This window comes from Dryobates pubescens, chromosome 13 (genome assembly GCF_014839835.1).
Source record: "Dryobates pubescens isolate bDryPub1 chromosome 13, bDryPub1.pri, whole genome shotgun sequence".
Taxonomy (NCBI): domain Eukaryota; kingdom Metazoa; phylum Chordata; class Aves; order Piciformes; family Picidae; genus Dryobates; species Dryobates pubescens.
The window spans coordinates 18,259,150-18,275,775 of record NC_071624.1 but is presented as its reverse complement, the minus strand read 5'-3'; the positions used below and the strand labels follow the sequence as shown (position 1 = coordinate 18,275,775).

At 42.9% G+C, this 16,626-nt stretch overlaps 1 protein-coding gene across 3 annotated transcripts; it reads right to left on the bottom strand.

Moving 5' to 3' along the window:
* Positions 1–28: 28 nt before the first annotated feature.
* GYG1 (glycogenin 1) lies at positions 29–16,206 on the bottom strand. Of its 3 annotated transcripts, none has more exons than XM_054166749.1 (8): positions 16,122–16,206; positions 12,853–12,988; positions 10,779–10,953; positions 10,222–10,384; positions 6,395–6,521; positions 2,827–3,043; positions 2,147–2,197; positions 29–2,044 (listed from the first exon to the last, which is right to left on the bottom strand). In XM_054166749.1, exons 1-8 carry the CDS (start codon positions 16,126–16,128, stop codon positions 1,796–1,798), a joined length of 1,125 nt encoding a protein of 374 aa, XP_054022724.1. In that variant the 5' UTR covers positions 16,129–16,206; the 3' UTR covers positions 29–1,795. The 3 variants fall into 3 exon arrangements, with proteins under 3 accessions (XP_054022724.1, XP_054022726.1, XP_054022725.1); XM_054166751.1 differs by having other exon boundaries at positions 33–1,902; XM_054166750.1 differs by lacking the exon at positions 2,147–2,197 and having other exon boundaries at positions 38–1,902.
* Between the last annotated feature and the right edge of the window lie 420 nt (positions 16,207–16,626).

The window sequence follows — 16,626 nt, the reverse complement described above, 5'->3', positions numbered from 1 at the left end:
ACTTCTGTTACTACAGACTATTAACTATTAATGCCTCCTGCTTGCACACTTCAAATTTATCTGTTATAAAAAGAAATAAAGTAACCCAAACACAGCAACAGAAAAATCCACACAGGAAAGGGCTAGTTACAACTAGTTCAGATACTAAGTACTTTTAAATAGCTACAAGCTACTTAGGCTTGGACCTCATCCTTAGTATTTTTGCTAAATAGTGACCAAGGAGTCTTGGGTTTTGCTATTTAATTGCTCTAGTTAAACTAACTCTCATACCCAGATTATGTCTTCTGCTTTACCAGCAAATGGTGAGAGCTTGTTGATTTTATTTCTAGGCTGAAAGTTTAGCCCCCTCAGTAGCTTCCTGCCAAAATCCTGCTTTATTAGGAAATAATGGAATCTTTTTCTTAGAGTTTCTGGATGAGTACAGAGTAGAGCTGTCAAAGACACAACACTAAATCATTTAGTTCTGTTTAGGCTGCTGGCTAAAAGGATGGATCTGAAATACAGTGCAGTTAACAACCAACCTCTGTCTGTCTTCAGCACACTTTCATTCCTGTGGTATTTTCACTGCTTTTCCATGTGTCTTAGAATGTAGTGGGTAGCCTGAGTGTGGCCAAAAAGCACTTCCTTTTACTCTGCACACATGGAATAAATAGTTTTCCTAATGGGGGTAGGTACTGTTACTTAAGCAGCTATTTAATCTTTATTTGCCAAAACAGCATCACCATCACGTATAAAGAGGTCAGTGGACAGGGCTTGCTTAGGGATGAGCTTTCTTTAGTCACCAGAAGAAAGATTCCCTCTTCCCAAGCTCCACAAATAGCTTCAGTAGGTACTTTCCCCATAGCCCTGCCCTACAATTAAGGTAAGCTAATAAGGGGATTAGCCCTAAAACAGCTCCCTGGCCACCAACTAGATACTCTGTACACAATTACAGAACTAACAGCTGGACACTTGCTAACAGCAGCTCAAAGGGCATTAGCAAGGCTTAAGGGTTACACCTGTTGAACATTTTAGCTGGGACTGCTTCAGAGCTCCCCTTTTTTTTAAATTGCTCAAGAGTTTAGGGAAGCCAGAAGTGCATGACAACGTTTTATTTTCGTATCATGTGCAACATTGCAAGTAACAGATAAAACCCAGTTGACTAGTCCCATAGTATACAGAACTGAAAAATGCATTCTGCCATGCTGTAGGCACTGTGCGTAAGAACCTGGTCAAAACTTCAGTGCAATTGTGACTGGAAGAGCAAAGCAGTGCTATGACTATTACATCTGTCTGTATCCCAGTGGCATTAATACATGTATGGTAAAGCAGAATGGCTACCACTCCAGTGTATGAGCAATCCCGTGAAAGAGATTTGTTTTTCTTTTCCTCTCTTTTTTAAACATCTAAAACAGCAAGCAAAGGAATCAAGGCTAAATCACCTTAATGAGGTGAGGTAACAAACCCAGTTTTCAAGGAATACGTTGAGCCAATTGATCAAAACAGAAGGAAAATTTAAGCTGAAAGTACCTGGTTTTATCTAGTAGGGAGAATTGGAAATTGGGCAGTTATAGGTGGCCCAAGGAATTCTGCTTCCTAGCTTTTGCTCAGTCTTCATCTGTAGCACTGCAGAGGCCTTCAGCCAAGAAGTTTTTCAACAAGCTACTAGCAAGTGTAACTGACCACCATCTACACCTTTCTAGCTGTTAGTTCTGGAACAAGTCCTTGCATCACCACTGTTTGAGACGGGCATTTCTACTGAAGGTAGGTATCGAGTTTCTTCTTGATGTTGTCAAAGGAATCCACTCCCATATAGTCAGCTTGGCCCTGTTCCCACCGTTCCTTGCGCTCTTCTGAAGATACAATTGGTAATACTGGTGGTGTTGATATTGATATGTGGGACACTGCCTCTGTAACCTCTGCCTAAAAGGAAAGGCAGAGTGAAAAATACAGAAATACTTAGCATAGCTAAAGTGAGCAACAGGCCATAGAATGGGACAACGAAGTAGATGTTTCTCATGCGCAGCAGCAAGCATTGCCAATGGGCAGGGATTGTGCAGCTTTCCTAGCAAAATAACAAAGCAGAGTTACAGAAGTTAGCAGGGAGGAAGGGAAAGAAAAAGAAAAAAAAAGAAAAAAAGGAAAGGAAAGTTTAAGTTCTTCATACCTCTCTACAGAAGCCACAAGAGAAAGCCAGAGTATAGACCAAGCCCGATAGCTGCAAACAGTTCATTAGAAAGATGTAAGATTAACAAGAGAAAGCACATCTCAAGAGATCAGTAACTTTGGTCTTAGAAAGGGCTGAGAACTTAAACTGGGTTATATACTAAGCTAGCAAGTCTGCAGTGAGATGAAAGCTACTGAACTCTGTGAATGAGAACTAGATAGAAGCATTACTTAGGCTGTAAGTATTGGGATTGACCACTGCCAGTCTACCTATCCTAGGATTACTTAGATTTGTTTCACCATGCAAAATCTAGATGTATCTACTGCATGCTGAACTGTGCTGCTTCTGCTAGAGAACCTTATTGGCTCCAGCATATTAGGAGTGAGGGCCCTTCCCTGCACCTATTAAGAAGGTCACTACAGTTTGATTTCTGGGGCACTGTTAGTTGCTTACAGAGCTTGTTTTAGGCAAGCAGACAGCTATGTCCACGACCACTATAGCATGCTTCTCTTCTATAGTACCGATTATTCCAAGCTTAAAAGCAGCAAACCAAAAGGCCCTGCATCCCACAAACTAAACCACATCCATGCTTTGAGACAGAGGAAAAGGAAAAGAGCAGAATGGTGAAGAACCTGCCAGCCATACTTGGGTAGTTTGTGTAAGAACATTGGAGCGCTTACCATGTTTACACCTGTGGCTTCTTTAACAATTCCATGCTGTTCTAGTAATGGTAAAACATGAGCTAGATAGGTGTCCCACCACATGTTGAGGAATTCTGGGTGAACTATTTTAGGGTCATCCATCTTGCCTTTTATGCTTTTTGTTCTGGAGTCATATGTATAGTTCCATGGCTTTGTACTTCCCAGGAAGTGCACCACTTTAGTATTTGCACCAAACCTGTTGGACAGAAAAAAGTTAGAACCCCCAGTTTGTGCAGGTATCTAGAAAACAGAGTTTTGACTAGGAGACTACTGTTTTTTTTGTAACCTGCAGTTTCTGTAGGTGTCCAGAAAACAGCAGTAGTATTTAGGAGACTAAGGACTAAATGACCAAACTGCCAACACCTACTGGGATTGAAAGCATCACTATATAACAGGAAAATAAAAATGCAACCAGAATTCTACATTATACTAGTCAGAATACAGCCAAAACCTAACAGTCTGGGCTACTTAAGTACTTACAGCCAACTCAAGTCTTTATGTAGAGTGATGTCCATAGCTCAGGAGAGAGCAGTCTCAAGCAGCCGTTGCAATCAGAACTGGTTTTAAAAGTGAAAAAGATTCTACTCCAAAGTCAGTGATCCAGACAATTAGGCATGACAAGCATTAGGTAGAGAAGGGGCAGTGTTAGGGTTACCCTTTCAGTTTACAGCCCTAGAGAAAAGCAGCATTGCAAAGCCTTGCTGCAGGATGACTGTGTCCCTGTGAAATAATAGCTGTGAATAACCTGAGCACTTCAGAGAACTCAGCTGCTGGTGCAGCTGGGTCTTGCCAGACAACCAACCATTATTTTCAAAATGACCTTAGTTAAGCCCAGAGTGGGGGTTATGGTGCTGGTAGGCTTTTGTTTGTTTCTTAAAAGCTATTTTAACTCCATGTTCAATATGGACTTCTAGCTTTGGCCCATATGTTACCAGTTCCTATGTTTGGTATTAAGAGTTTGATGAGATGCCCCCCTTTTTAAGTATGCAGCACTAAAGAAGATGGCATCATTCATTTCATTCTTCTGTGGTTCCAGAACTAGAGCTCAACTTGAATCAGTTTTAGGAACAAGCAATACCAGCCTCTCTACCAGCAACTGTCTCACCTAGTTCAGTTTGTAGCATGTTAGGATTTCTTCTCCACAGAATCTGATTCAAATGAACAACAATGCCAAACTAGTTTGCTTAACAGCTTAGGTACATCCTGGTCACTTTGAACGGGACTCCGCTGGTTTCCAAAACTTTAGAATAGTCAAAACAAGGCAGCATGCATGTAGGTGATAGTTTTCATGCTATGGTAAGATCACAGCATCACAGAACGTTAGGGGCTGGAAGGGACCTCAAAAGATCATCCAGTCCAACCCCCTGCCAGAGCAGGATCACCTACAGCAAATCACACCTGCCAGATGCATCCAGGCAGGTCTTGAATATCTCCCCCCCGGGCAGCCTCTTCCAGTGTTCTGTCACCCTCACCATGAAATATTTTTCCTCATGTTTCCATGGAACTTCTTATGCCTCTACTTCCACCCATTGCCCCTTGTGCTGTCATTGGGCATCACCAAGCAGAGCCTGGCTCCATCTTCTTGGCACTCACCCTTTACATCTGTATAAACATTAGTGAGGTCACCCCTTAAGTCTCCTCTTCTCCAAACTAAGGAGAGCCAGCTCCCTGACTTAATTTCAATAGCCATGTTTAGTGTTCTGAACACAATTAATCAGTCTTCAAGAGGTCAGTTCCTCAGCTTTAACTTTCAAAGCAAAGGGTTAAGATTTGGCATAAGAGGACTACCATAGTTTTGTTAGCTGTCAAAGGACTACTTAACAGCTGAAGAAACTTGTTGTTGTTCAAAAAATCAAGGCTATGTAAGCTAGAGAATGCCTAACAAGTGTTATGTTACACCTACTGCAAATGTAGAGATCTTAAGTAGATGGAAAACTAAGAATACACTCCTCCAACAGTTGACAGACACCAAGCTTTATGATGTTTCCAGTATCTGCTTTCTAGATACTTTCTAGGTCTGCAATACTTTCCTTTGCATTTAAGCTCAGCTGTTAGGAAGCTTTACGTCCACACTGGCCTCAGCAACTAATCTGTCTTTCCCCATCTCCCAGAAAAGTCCTTCATCAATGTTTTGAAGTTGGAGAGCATTTGTCATGAATTGGCATTTTCCTTTGGAAAAAGGATTACTGAGACTGCTGTGAAATGTAGTCTCGCTGTACAAAGCTGCGAAAAACTTAGCTATTGATGTCACTAGCTTTAAATTTCACTTCATTCCAACTGCTGATTATCAGGAGTGTAGCTGTTGATCTAACTAAGGGAAATTGTTTCACCTATTTGTCAGAGAATACTACTTAAAAGGGGCTGTACTCCCAACATTCTGCTTTTGAAGGTCTGCCGAATTCCATTCAGCAATCAATTCAATGGATTCTTTTTTCAGGAGCCCCCAACTCTAAACAGTCTTCTGTGGCAACGAGGTCATTTGTAAATTTAAGGTCATGTAATGGACCACCAGCCAGCCATGGAACAGGACATACTTTACAATAGATGCTGGTTAGCTTATCAAATGCTGTCTGACTACTTAGTCATTCTTAGGCTTGCATATAGTTCTTTAAATAAGTGTTCCACTTCTAGCATGACAGGATTTCAAATGGTATTCTGATCACAAGACATAGTTTGATCTTGAGCCAGCAACAGTCCTGCTTATGCGAGCTGCTGCTTTGGACACTAGTAACCTGATGTCATTCAGAGATCAGATTGTTCTCCTGCAATTGGGACTTCCCCTCCCCCCTTCTCCTGCTGTTTTTTGCAGCACTTAATAAATCAGTTTCTGTGTAATGTTTCAGCTTCCCCTGCTCCTCCCCTTCCTCCTGTGTTTGTTTCAACACTGAATGACCCTGCCACTGAGACACAGTTTGCTCACATGCCAAAAGTAATACTGATTGCTAGGGAGGATACAGGTTTCCTTGCACAGGAAACACGCCATAGCCTTGTCCCATCTTGCTATTACTTAAGGAACTGTTCAAGAACTGGAAAGAATTCTAGCTTTATGCAAATCTTTGTTCACCATGTTTATTTGAATGGCATAGGCTGATCAGATGAAATGTAAGCACTGCTTGTTAAATACCTGAAGGAATTTAAGTGAGGAGAAAGCAAGTTACCTAGGTGGGATCGATACCACCAGTGACACACTGAAGCCAGCTCAAGCTGATTCAAGAGCAGGAGCCTTTGGTTAGAGCTGTAATAGACAGCATCCCATGCTGGAGGAGGGTTACTTGCTTCTGCCAAATGTGCTTACTCTAAATCAGTGTTACTAGCAGGGATGAGTTGTTTGAGCTACTGATACAGCTCTGCATTTATCATGAGATGATTCACTTAACTGGTATTAAACTTTTTTTTTGGGGGGGGGGGAAGAAAATATATCTTCATTTAGTGACAATAATGGCCTCCCTTTAGAAGAACTTGTGAGTTTACATTGTGCCTGTTCATTCTGTACAAGACATTAGTTTATATAAAAGCTCTGAAACTCTTCTTAGGATTTTGAACTTACGCTTTAAATGCTGGAAGGTAGGAATATACTGAAGTGCTGCTCAGATTATAAATAAATGGTAGATGTTTGCTCATGTCTGTTGTTGCCCAGCTGCTGAAGAAGGTGTTTAATAACCCCTGATCTGCACCTGAAAGAGAAACCATTAATAGCCTACAAACATCACATACCTTTAAGATCTTTTTCAATCACTTGGCTAATTAAGAGTTACTAATGCAGTAGTCCTGTCCAGCAGGAGTTTGGCTCAGAGCACTGGAGTTCCAGTTGTGAACAACCCTTTAAACTTTGCAGTCTTTGGAAATTAAAAAATAACATAAAATGCAGAGAATTAAAAGATAGTATTTGTGTGGGACTGCTACTGCTAAAAGATAGCAAGTTGCTCCCAATTCCTGCTATTCAGTTCCTTTTACTGCTCAAAACCCAGGACTTGACAACAAGTACTGTTGAGCTTCAGCTGAGCTCAGAAGGTGAAGTGCAAACAACTGGTTTTACTATATATGCTTATAGATGCCTGATCAGCATCTTCAACACCAGAATTAGGGTATCAGAAGGCTGTTAGACCTGCAGTCCTGGATGCAGCTACAAACATTATGATCCAATAAGGAAAGCACAGTGAGTCTTGGTGACAACTTTAGAAACCCTCATCAAATCCCTTAAGAGGCAACAGGCTTTCCTAGTTCTGCACTGAAAAGCTGATGACTAATCTCTGAGTGAGGATTACAATCTAAATTATGTCCAGACCTATTGTGTTGGGAGAGGGTTGTCTCTTAGTTTGCAAGCAGGTCAAATGAATCTGAAGTTTTTTGGTCTGTCAGTAGCAGAGAGGCTTAAGAAACTCCAGCCTGTGGCCCAAACAGGTTAGTTAAAAAGCAGCTACTGAGAAGTAAAAACTCTTCATTTATATCCATTCATTCTTTATTGCAATGAATATACTTAGAGACTAAGGGCTAATAGTTCCTCTTATGAAAGAGATTGTAGGGAGTCCCTTCAGCTTTCATTTGCTGTCTTCCCTTCAGCTATAATGCATTCAGAAGTAGGATTGCTAAGAAGTAGGTAAATGCACAGCTTAGACAAGTTTTATGTTGATCCTTTATTTTCTAAAGCACTCAGTCTCTGCTGACATAGGAAAGGGGTTTTTTAATTAGCCTATGATTAGATTTAGGACAGTAGAAGGATTTACACCCTCACTGCTCTTTGAGCAGAATTTGTTTTTTGCAACTGAAGTATCTAGACACTGGGCACAAACTTCGATCTAAGGCAGTGCACTGACAAATACAAAGTCTAGGTATCCTGTTACAGCTGTCAGCAGGACATGCAGATTGCAGAGTGAGGAATTGCTTACAGACTCAGTCCAGTAATTGCAAACCCCTCACTTGCCTCTCACCCATAAAGGAAGGAAAGCACTTTTGAAGGAGGCATGCCCATCATGAGATAAGTTAAAGACCGGTCCTCTGGTCTTTACTCAGCTCTTTCATTTTAACTTGCTGCTGTGTTAAGCATATATATGTTAACAGCAAGATCATCTAAAAGAGATGAAAACCTGGGATGCCCTCTCAGAACAGATAACTCATAACTGAAGGGGCACTAACAACACATTAAAACTTCCTCCACAGGACTTCCTCTCAATCAGATTGGTTTAAATACTCCCATTTTTTCCCCCCAGATTTCATGCACTGCTGCCAAAGCAGCACAAAAAGCGCAGCATTTAGGAGTCCTAGTTCAGACCTCAGCAGTAGTTTTGTGAAAGGATCAGGCAGTAGTTACACTAGCTGCCAATCTACAGCTTTGCTGCACTGTATCTTTAAGTAAAAGCAAACATTTTAGATTCCAGGCTGAGGAGCAAGAGGAATGTTGAAGCAATAGCAATGTTCTTAAGATAGCAGTGCTACCAGATTCCTTTTAAAAGCAATCTTTTCCCCCTTCCACAACTTTTAGACTGCAGTTAGAATTATCACATGAGATATTCCTCATTATCTAAAGAGGTGAAGTTCAAGCAGACAAAGCATTCTTCTACAGTTAGGTATCACTCTACCATTTCTAGGCAACAGCATTACATAGGAGGAATCTGTCTGCTGTTATAAACATGAAATACTCTGAGAAGTCCTGCATTTGCTTGATACTGCTACTGCAGTTAGGGTACTTAAAGCTTGACTTCAATCATGCATCACCTGGTAACTTGTTGAGCTTGCACCCCTGTGTCCTACTAAGGGCAGTGACCCTTCAGAGGTGCTAGTTTATCCTAGGAACATTTATTACTGTCTAGACAAATTTGCATTTAAATCCTCTTCTGTCCCCACCAAGTTCATGAGCTCAGCAATAGGTTATGCAGGTAGTATAACTCTGTGTGGTTTCATTATTCAGATCACTGCTACCATTTAATAAAAATGAAATAACCCTTAAGGCTGAACTACAAATTACAGTTCTGGAAATCTGGTACTTAAACCATTAACCCACCACCTTTTTTGCTGTTAAGAGCTGCAACAATTGTTTCATGGTGAGGACATGGAGGAAGTTTCACCATTGTGTGGCTTTAGCTTTTAAGTCACAAAGTACCTAGTGGAAGCAAGTCTATTCCTTCAAAGGACAGGGGCCTTAGGCTTAGAAGATAGGATCCGCTAGCAGTCAAGCACAAAGCTCAGAGGAGACAGTCACCAAGTCTCAGATGACTCTGGATGACTCAGATGACTCAGTCAATTTGCACAGAGATGTGGGTTGGTTTGTTTCTTTTTTGTTTGTTTTTTTAATAGCAACAACTCAATACTGAGTTACAGTTTTTGCCAGAGCTGGTGATCAACTGACACCAAACACTTGAGAGTACTCCCAGAGCTACTAACTGCTACCCTGTCAGTGGCTACCCTTCATCACCTTGCAGTACTTGTTTTCACTAGAGTTGATTCACATGGCAGCACCAAGTATCCAACTGCAGCTAATGTTCTTTAGGAGGCCACACACAGGAGTCTACACAGTAAGAGGGATAATTCTGCAGATTAGGAGTGACACCTGGAACTCTGGCTTTTTACAAAGTATGGAAGGGAAGGAAACAGGGCAGATAATACCTTCTATCAAGAGTTTCATTTTGTAGTCTTATTTCTGTAGTGTTCTGTGGCTTTTTCAGTCAGAATGGTTTGCACGGTTACATCAGAATGCACTGACAGTCATTCAGAAGCCTTTAACTGTAGCAGTTTTCAAGCAACATGTGCTTGGTAATAGGTTTAGGAGACTTACAGGATATCAGAGCTTGGCTTCTGAAGCTTAAAATTTGGCACAGTAGCCAGTTCCAAGTGACCTATAGTGGGAAGCTACTTGCTACATGCACTTGATATTAGGAAAAAGACAGTCACCAACTGATAATGACAGGAAGCTGTCACTGGAGAGCATGTGTCTGTTTCTCTGAAGCTGCACTCAAGTTCAACAGTGCTGTTATTTCCAGAGCAGCTTGACTTAGCATAGAACATTCAAGCCTGGAGTATCAGGAACGCATGATGCCCCGCTCTGCAATTTCACTTGCTAATGCATGCTTGTCACATCTTAAGATTTCTTGTTAGGTGGTTCTACATTGCTCATGCTTACAGCTGCTAGTTTGGAAGACAAACTCTTAAGTTTTATTTTATGTAGTCTCAAAAAAAAGTAGTTTTACAACACATTGTAATGATAGCCTCTGCTATCAGAGGCTATCCTTCTCTGTGAGAAGGATACAGTTTTTGTGCAGCTCCACAGAGGTCAGAATTCTATCCTACAGAGTCCCCATGACCTGTATGCAGTTACTGAGCCATCCCAACCACTCTTGCCATTTTGGTCTAACACACACTGAAATACAAGTTGCCACCTACCGTCAAAGCTGCCTTTCTCTGTGGCAAACTGTAACAGCTGATTGTATGTTTCAATGGAAGGTCGGTAAACAAAAACTCCAGAATTAAAACAGTCAGGCCAGCCTGGATCTGGCGCTGCAGACAGCTCTTCTCTCTCAAAAAGTTCATCAATATTTGACAAAACCTAGTTGTAAAGGGGGTAAAAAAAAAAGTCTTCTAGTTTTTTTTTTAGGCTAGGAATTGGGATATCATGTTTTAATGGTTTTTGCTATCCACCTTAAGACATGAAGGAAGTATCAATGTTCTTTTCTCATGAAGACTGCTTTTACAGAGTCCCCACAGATTGTGTTACTATTATTTTAGATTTTAAAGAAAGCACATAAGTCTTCAGATCTACCACTTTAAACAGCAAAAAGGCTTCTATTACCTCTCATCTTAAAACAAACACCAATCCTCCCTCCCCCCAAGAAAACCCCAAGTAATAAAACCAAAAAACAATCCATAGACAAAAAAAACAAAATCAAATCCAACAACCCCCATACCATGTCATTAGGAGGAACCATGAGACAACCACTTACCATTGTATCTGCATCCATGAACACACATTTTGAAAACTGTGTCAGTTCCCAGCAGTGAAGCTTTGTTAGTGTGACACCCAGCTCAGGTCTTTTCATTAATGCCAAGTGTGCTGAATCCCCACTGTCCAAGACATTTACCAATATGACTTCATCAAAGACTTTTTCCATCACTTTCCTGGGGAGAGAAGCAATAGCCAAGGTTTAGTTTTATTGTTATTCCAGCACCAGACCACAAGACAGATTCCATAAAGAGAAGTGGAATTACAGGGAACTTGACAGTTCTGATTTGCCCTCAGGAAGAGCTGACTGCATGTGCTGGAATGCAGAGGGACACCTGTCTGCCTCAAGGTTTCTAGTTTGTAATGGGTCCCATTTAGGGGAACAAAGAAATCTAAGTTTTGTTTGTTATTGTTTTGTTTGGGTTTTGTTGTTGTTTGGGTTTTGGTTTTTTTCCCCTTCCACAAATAGTTGGCATTGCTACCATGTTCAGTAGGTCTTGGCTACATAGTACCAACGTTCCACACAGCTTTTTTCCCAGTCAGAATCCAATTTTTGAAAAACTCGGTATACTTTGAGCAGGCAGTTAAGAAATGGGAACCTGTCAGAGTAGCCTGAGCAGGACAGCAGCTGAATCCTAAAGAGCTGAGACAGAAGTTTATGCAGTAGTTATGACAACACTATTCATGATTTGTGACTGTTAGGGGCGTTTGACCAGACCCAGTTGCTAAAGCTTTCTTTATCACAAAGTTTTATAAAGACTTGCTTAATCATCACTGTGAGTACAGGAGTGTTTTGATCCAGTATCATGTTTCCCTAAAGGTGATAAACTTTCAGACAGCATAGTGAAATCTGTGGCAGATATCCAGCCTTTGCTTTCCCATCAGTAAAGCCTTACCATTAGTTAAGAGATGTTAAGGAGTTCATGCTGCTTAAAGTATGAAGCATCCATAAAATCTCAGTGTTCTACAGTGCATCTTGAACACTCAGCAGTTACCAGTACAATTTGAGCCACTTTTCGAACTCTGCCCTTGAAGGCTCAATTTATACTGACAGTGTGGTATGGACAGTTGCTTCTGAACTTAAGGCAAACCTGTTAGTGACTGCTGAGTGGGAAATGGAAATGCCAGTTAGAGTGGTAGGAAGGCATCGCTGACCTAAGGACATAATACTAGCGAGATCACAATAGCACATTTATGATTCATCTTAAGAACATACCTGCCTAATATGCTAGAATGGATGTTCCTACCTATAATATCTTTATATTGATAAGGATATTTAGCTGCCAAGAGGCTCCAGGGAGAGTCACTCCACTTATTATTGAGCCACTCCTCTATTGTCTCTATAAACAGACATCTTTTCAGAAGGACTTCCCCATGTAAAGCATCTTGACCTGTCATCTATAGTTCATGTAGCTATTAAGCTAATTGGGCTTTTACCCTCCTCTTATGTGTGGAAAGAGCACCCAGTCTGCTCCATACTGAGACTATTTTAGAGAGACTCTAGTAAGCAGTTGCCTGGTATTTTGTTTGTTGTACTGTGGTGACCTCAGAGGCCTCTGTAGATCAGAATTTGACATACTTAGTGCTACTTTAGCTCTGTTCATTTTCTTCTCTCATGATGAAGTCTGATTTTAAGTGCCTGCCAGATTTCAAGAGAGCTTGTGGTACATGATCTCAATTGAGAATGCTTCTACAAGACAAATACCAGCCCCATACTCCCACCTCCACATGCACACGCAAAGCACAAATGAATGCATAGGCATTATTAATAACGGTTGGACAGGTCTAAGCAGGACTACAAGAGAGCAAAGATCCAGTTGAAATGTCAGTATCAAGTCACAGCTTAATGCTCTAGCTACAAAGTATTAAAATCATCCTGTTGGAGGAAAGAAAAAAACCCAACAATCTGCCAGTTTCATGTCTGAAGCACTTACAGAATTGCAGGCAGGGTAAGCTGAAGTCTGCTAAGCCTAGACCTTAAGCTTCTAGACTTTTGAAAGCTTAAAGAACTTCTGTTTTTCCAGCCTTCATGTCAGCAAGGACTGTGGCAATTTGAAGTATACAAGGGATCTTACCTCATAGGATCTGAGACCTGAGGAGTTATGAGTGCAGTCAGCTTCCTTGTTGTTCTGTACTGTTGCAAGGATGAACCGAGTACCAGTGCTCCTTTCCCATAGGAGTCATTTGTGGCTAGAGTCACAAAAGACTGGTCTGGAAAAGAAAGAACTTAGCCAAGTTAACATGATCCACTATGTTATCCTGAGACAGATGTACTAGAAACCTAGTATTGGTAGGTAGTCATGCTGTGAGACCCCTGAGGTGAGGCCTTTAACCCTGTATAGCTGAATTAAGCACATTATCCTTGCATAACTACACTTGCTGTTAGTAACTTGACAAGCAGCAACCAGCAAGGACAAAAATTGAGACTGTTGCAAGAGAAAAGCATTTCCTGTCTGCTTACAGGTTGAAGCATGCCAATGGTCAGAGACAATCCAAAAGGTCTAAACTGCTTCATTAGGGCCACAAATATACTATTGCAAAGTTAAAAGTACTGGGAGTCAGTGAGCTTGCATTTGGTCTAAAGTTAGTAACAGAGTTTTGTACTTAACTCTAGGTTCAGCTCTCAGTCCCAAAACTAGGGTAGCATCAAACTTGTGTTTCATTTTCAAATGGAAGTAAGCATTGAATTCGATCTTGGACAGCAGTATTAAGTTTTGCTAGCTCAGGAGTTTGCAGATGAGTTGTTCTGCAACCCATGGTTACAGCTTTATGACAAGAATGCAAGATTAAAATGGAGTGTAAGCAGTAAGATAAGCAATTTAAGACTTGCAGCAGTGATCTTTGCTCTTCGAGCAGAAAAAGCTAAGGCTGGATTGTTACTATAAAGTGTAACCTTCTGCTCTAGCTGTACCTTAAAACTAGATTAAGAGGGATCACTTTGTCACATACAGTTAAGTGAGGCCATACAGTACAAGCTTTGCATTCTTTCAGTTATCACAATTTTTTCAACTGCCAGGATGGGACTTAAAGAAAGGCAAACAAATAGCTCCTAAACTTCTTCAGCTCACTGTTAGCTGTCATCATGCATTACTCCTGAGTCACAGCACCCTATAAAGAAATGTGTTCTTTTCTACCAAACCATTTCTGACACCAACAAAACAGTTTCTTCCTAATCATCATCAAATCTCAAGAGTAGATGATCACATTCAAGTTTTTCAGCAGTCATGATTTCTTTTCTTTACAGAAGTTGCTAGCTAGTTTAGATCAGGATTGAGAGCTCTGGGCACTTAAGACTTACTTTCAAGTCCTGCAAGGAGGTTAAAATACTGACCACTCCACTTCCAAAGAGATTGTTGTTTGGTACAACTCCTCATCCCCATAAGGCAGTCATCAGTATCTTTTTAACTTAATACCATCTTGACAGTTGATAACAGAAAATCATGGACCACAATTGTCTATAAGCTCTGCAGATCTGGTTTGCAAGCTCTACAGACCAGCTACACAACCTTCTATTCTGCTTAGCAGCAAAACCAACTAGTCCCAAGGGATTTATAGTGGGCAATTACAAAGTTTAAAAAAAAAAGCTTCTACAATACCAGAAAGAGTTATTTTTCAATTATTTTCCCCCCCTCAATTTTAGATACCAATTTGCAATAACATATAATCCAGCAAATCTGCCCAACAATTTTCTTTGAAGCTTTACAAACAGCAAGTGTGTAGCATTTTAAGTGGTGTGAACATCCTCCTAACAGGGCAGCATTTTTCACCGCTTAATTTTGCTTGTTACTCCTCAGCTACTCAATGCATAGAAGTCTGCCACTCTGCTGACAGACAGCTCACTAAAATCCGGTGTGGACAAAGTGGGATTGTGCCCAACATTCATCTGAATGTTGGGGTTTTTATTCCAGCAGCAGAACAGTAATTCTTAAAGTGACCTTGTCCCTGAAAGGGCAGCCTTTTTCACTGAACTGTTAGCAGGTAAAAAACATCTACGGTCTCCTCATACTACTGAAACTGAGTGTTCACACACAAAGGTCTTGGAGAAACAGTCAGGGTAACGATGAAGCAAAGGCTAAGAAATCCCCTGTTACAACCAGCTGCAATAGGAAACTTAGTGACTGCTTGACAGCAACCTGTAGAAGACCTGTCGGTATGGCTTTCCAAAGTTTTGAATACACCACGTTCTGTCTCATTGACAAGTATGTTCAGACACATTTGGCAAGACCAGTTGCATCTCATTATGGGAAGTCACATCTGCAAGAGACCTCCACTCTCCTTCAAGCACAAATATTTCTGTTGTGTGGGTCTCCCTTCCCATCCTCTCCCTCTTCTGCATTCTCTGTAACTGTTTCCGCCACCACAGGTTATGTTGAAACAGCAGTCACTGCTATGCCTTAAACATGCTTAACAATAAGCATGACTTCAAACCCACAGACAATGTGAGATGATATATCCAGGCCAGAGACAGTGTTGGCCACCCAGCTCGAGGGCTATAGTATCTGTATGTAAGAGTCTTGGCACCCAAGAGCATCCTGGGAGGCTGAGCTAGGAGCAAGCTTTCACTTGACAGCATGCAAGAGGGGACCAGAGTGCTTGCCCCAGGTGCTGTATAACTTCCCCCAGAAGCATTTCCAGAGGCATGGGCACAGGTGACAGGTGTCTGCCTGCCCCCCGTTCCCTGAGTTAGGGGCTGCTACATCTGACAGTGATTTTCATTTCCGAGTACAAGATTCCTAAGGAGACAGATGTATCTAACCAGGACATGCACCTGGAAGCAGACTTTTCCTGCAGGCTCCCAGATCGGAAAGTTAAACCAACTCTGCTGACAGCTTCAGAGAAGGTAAGAAACTGGGGGTGGGGGAGAAATGTCCCGAAATAAAAAGCCAGGCGTACCCTGAGAAGTGGCAAGGTATTGCTCATTATAAAGTATCCGCGCGTACATAACCTACACACGCTCTTCACGCTCTCAGGAGAGGCCGAGGGCTTGACTCTCCTGTGACGGGACAGAGCCCCCGGCCGAGCCTCACTGAGGGTCCAGGCGGGACACGGCCGAGCGCGCCCGCGCTCCCCCGCGCCGGCCCCAGCCCCCCCGCCGGCCGCGGCCGGCCCCATCGCGTGCTCGCGGCCCCGGCCCGCCCCCGGCGAGCGCCGCTGCCAGGGGCCGCCACCTAAAAATAGGCGCGGCCCGCCCCGCTCCCGCGCGGGGAGAACGACGGGGGGCACGCGGGGGGCACGCGGCGGACACGCGGCAGCCCCGCGACCGCGGCCTGCGCCGCCGGCAGCCCTCGCGAACCGCGGCGCGTGCGCTGGGCGCCCGCGGGGAGGTGTGGCCGCGCGCACTGACCTGCCATGGCGCCAAGTCCGCGGAACGGCTGAGGCTGAGGCGACAGCCGCGCTCCCGGTGCTAAGCGGAGGCCGCCCCTTATATAGGGGCGGGGCCAGGCGCCGCACGTCTTTGGCTGGGCGCGGAGGCCCCGCCCTGAGGAATCCCCGCGTCGCCACGGGGCGGGGTTTCCGCCATGGTGTCCCGCGGCGGTGTCACGTCATCCCTCTTGCGGGCGCCGATCGGCCGGGACCTGGCACAGCGCCGGGCGGGCCCCTTACCCACCCTGCCCCCGGTGCCTCCCAGGCCAAAGCGGAGCTTGAGAGCGCTGCCCTGTGCCGACGGCGTTCTCTGTGTACGCTTCTGGCTAAGTAGCGTGCGGGTTTATGTAGCGTGAGTAGCGTGCGAGACGTTCCGTCCGTATTTGCACTTGCAGAAAGACGTGGAAAACCACAGTTCTTTGGTTTGGGACATAGTGAAAATAACCTTTGTGCATTAGAAAGGAGTAAAAGCAACCGGATCCAGT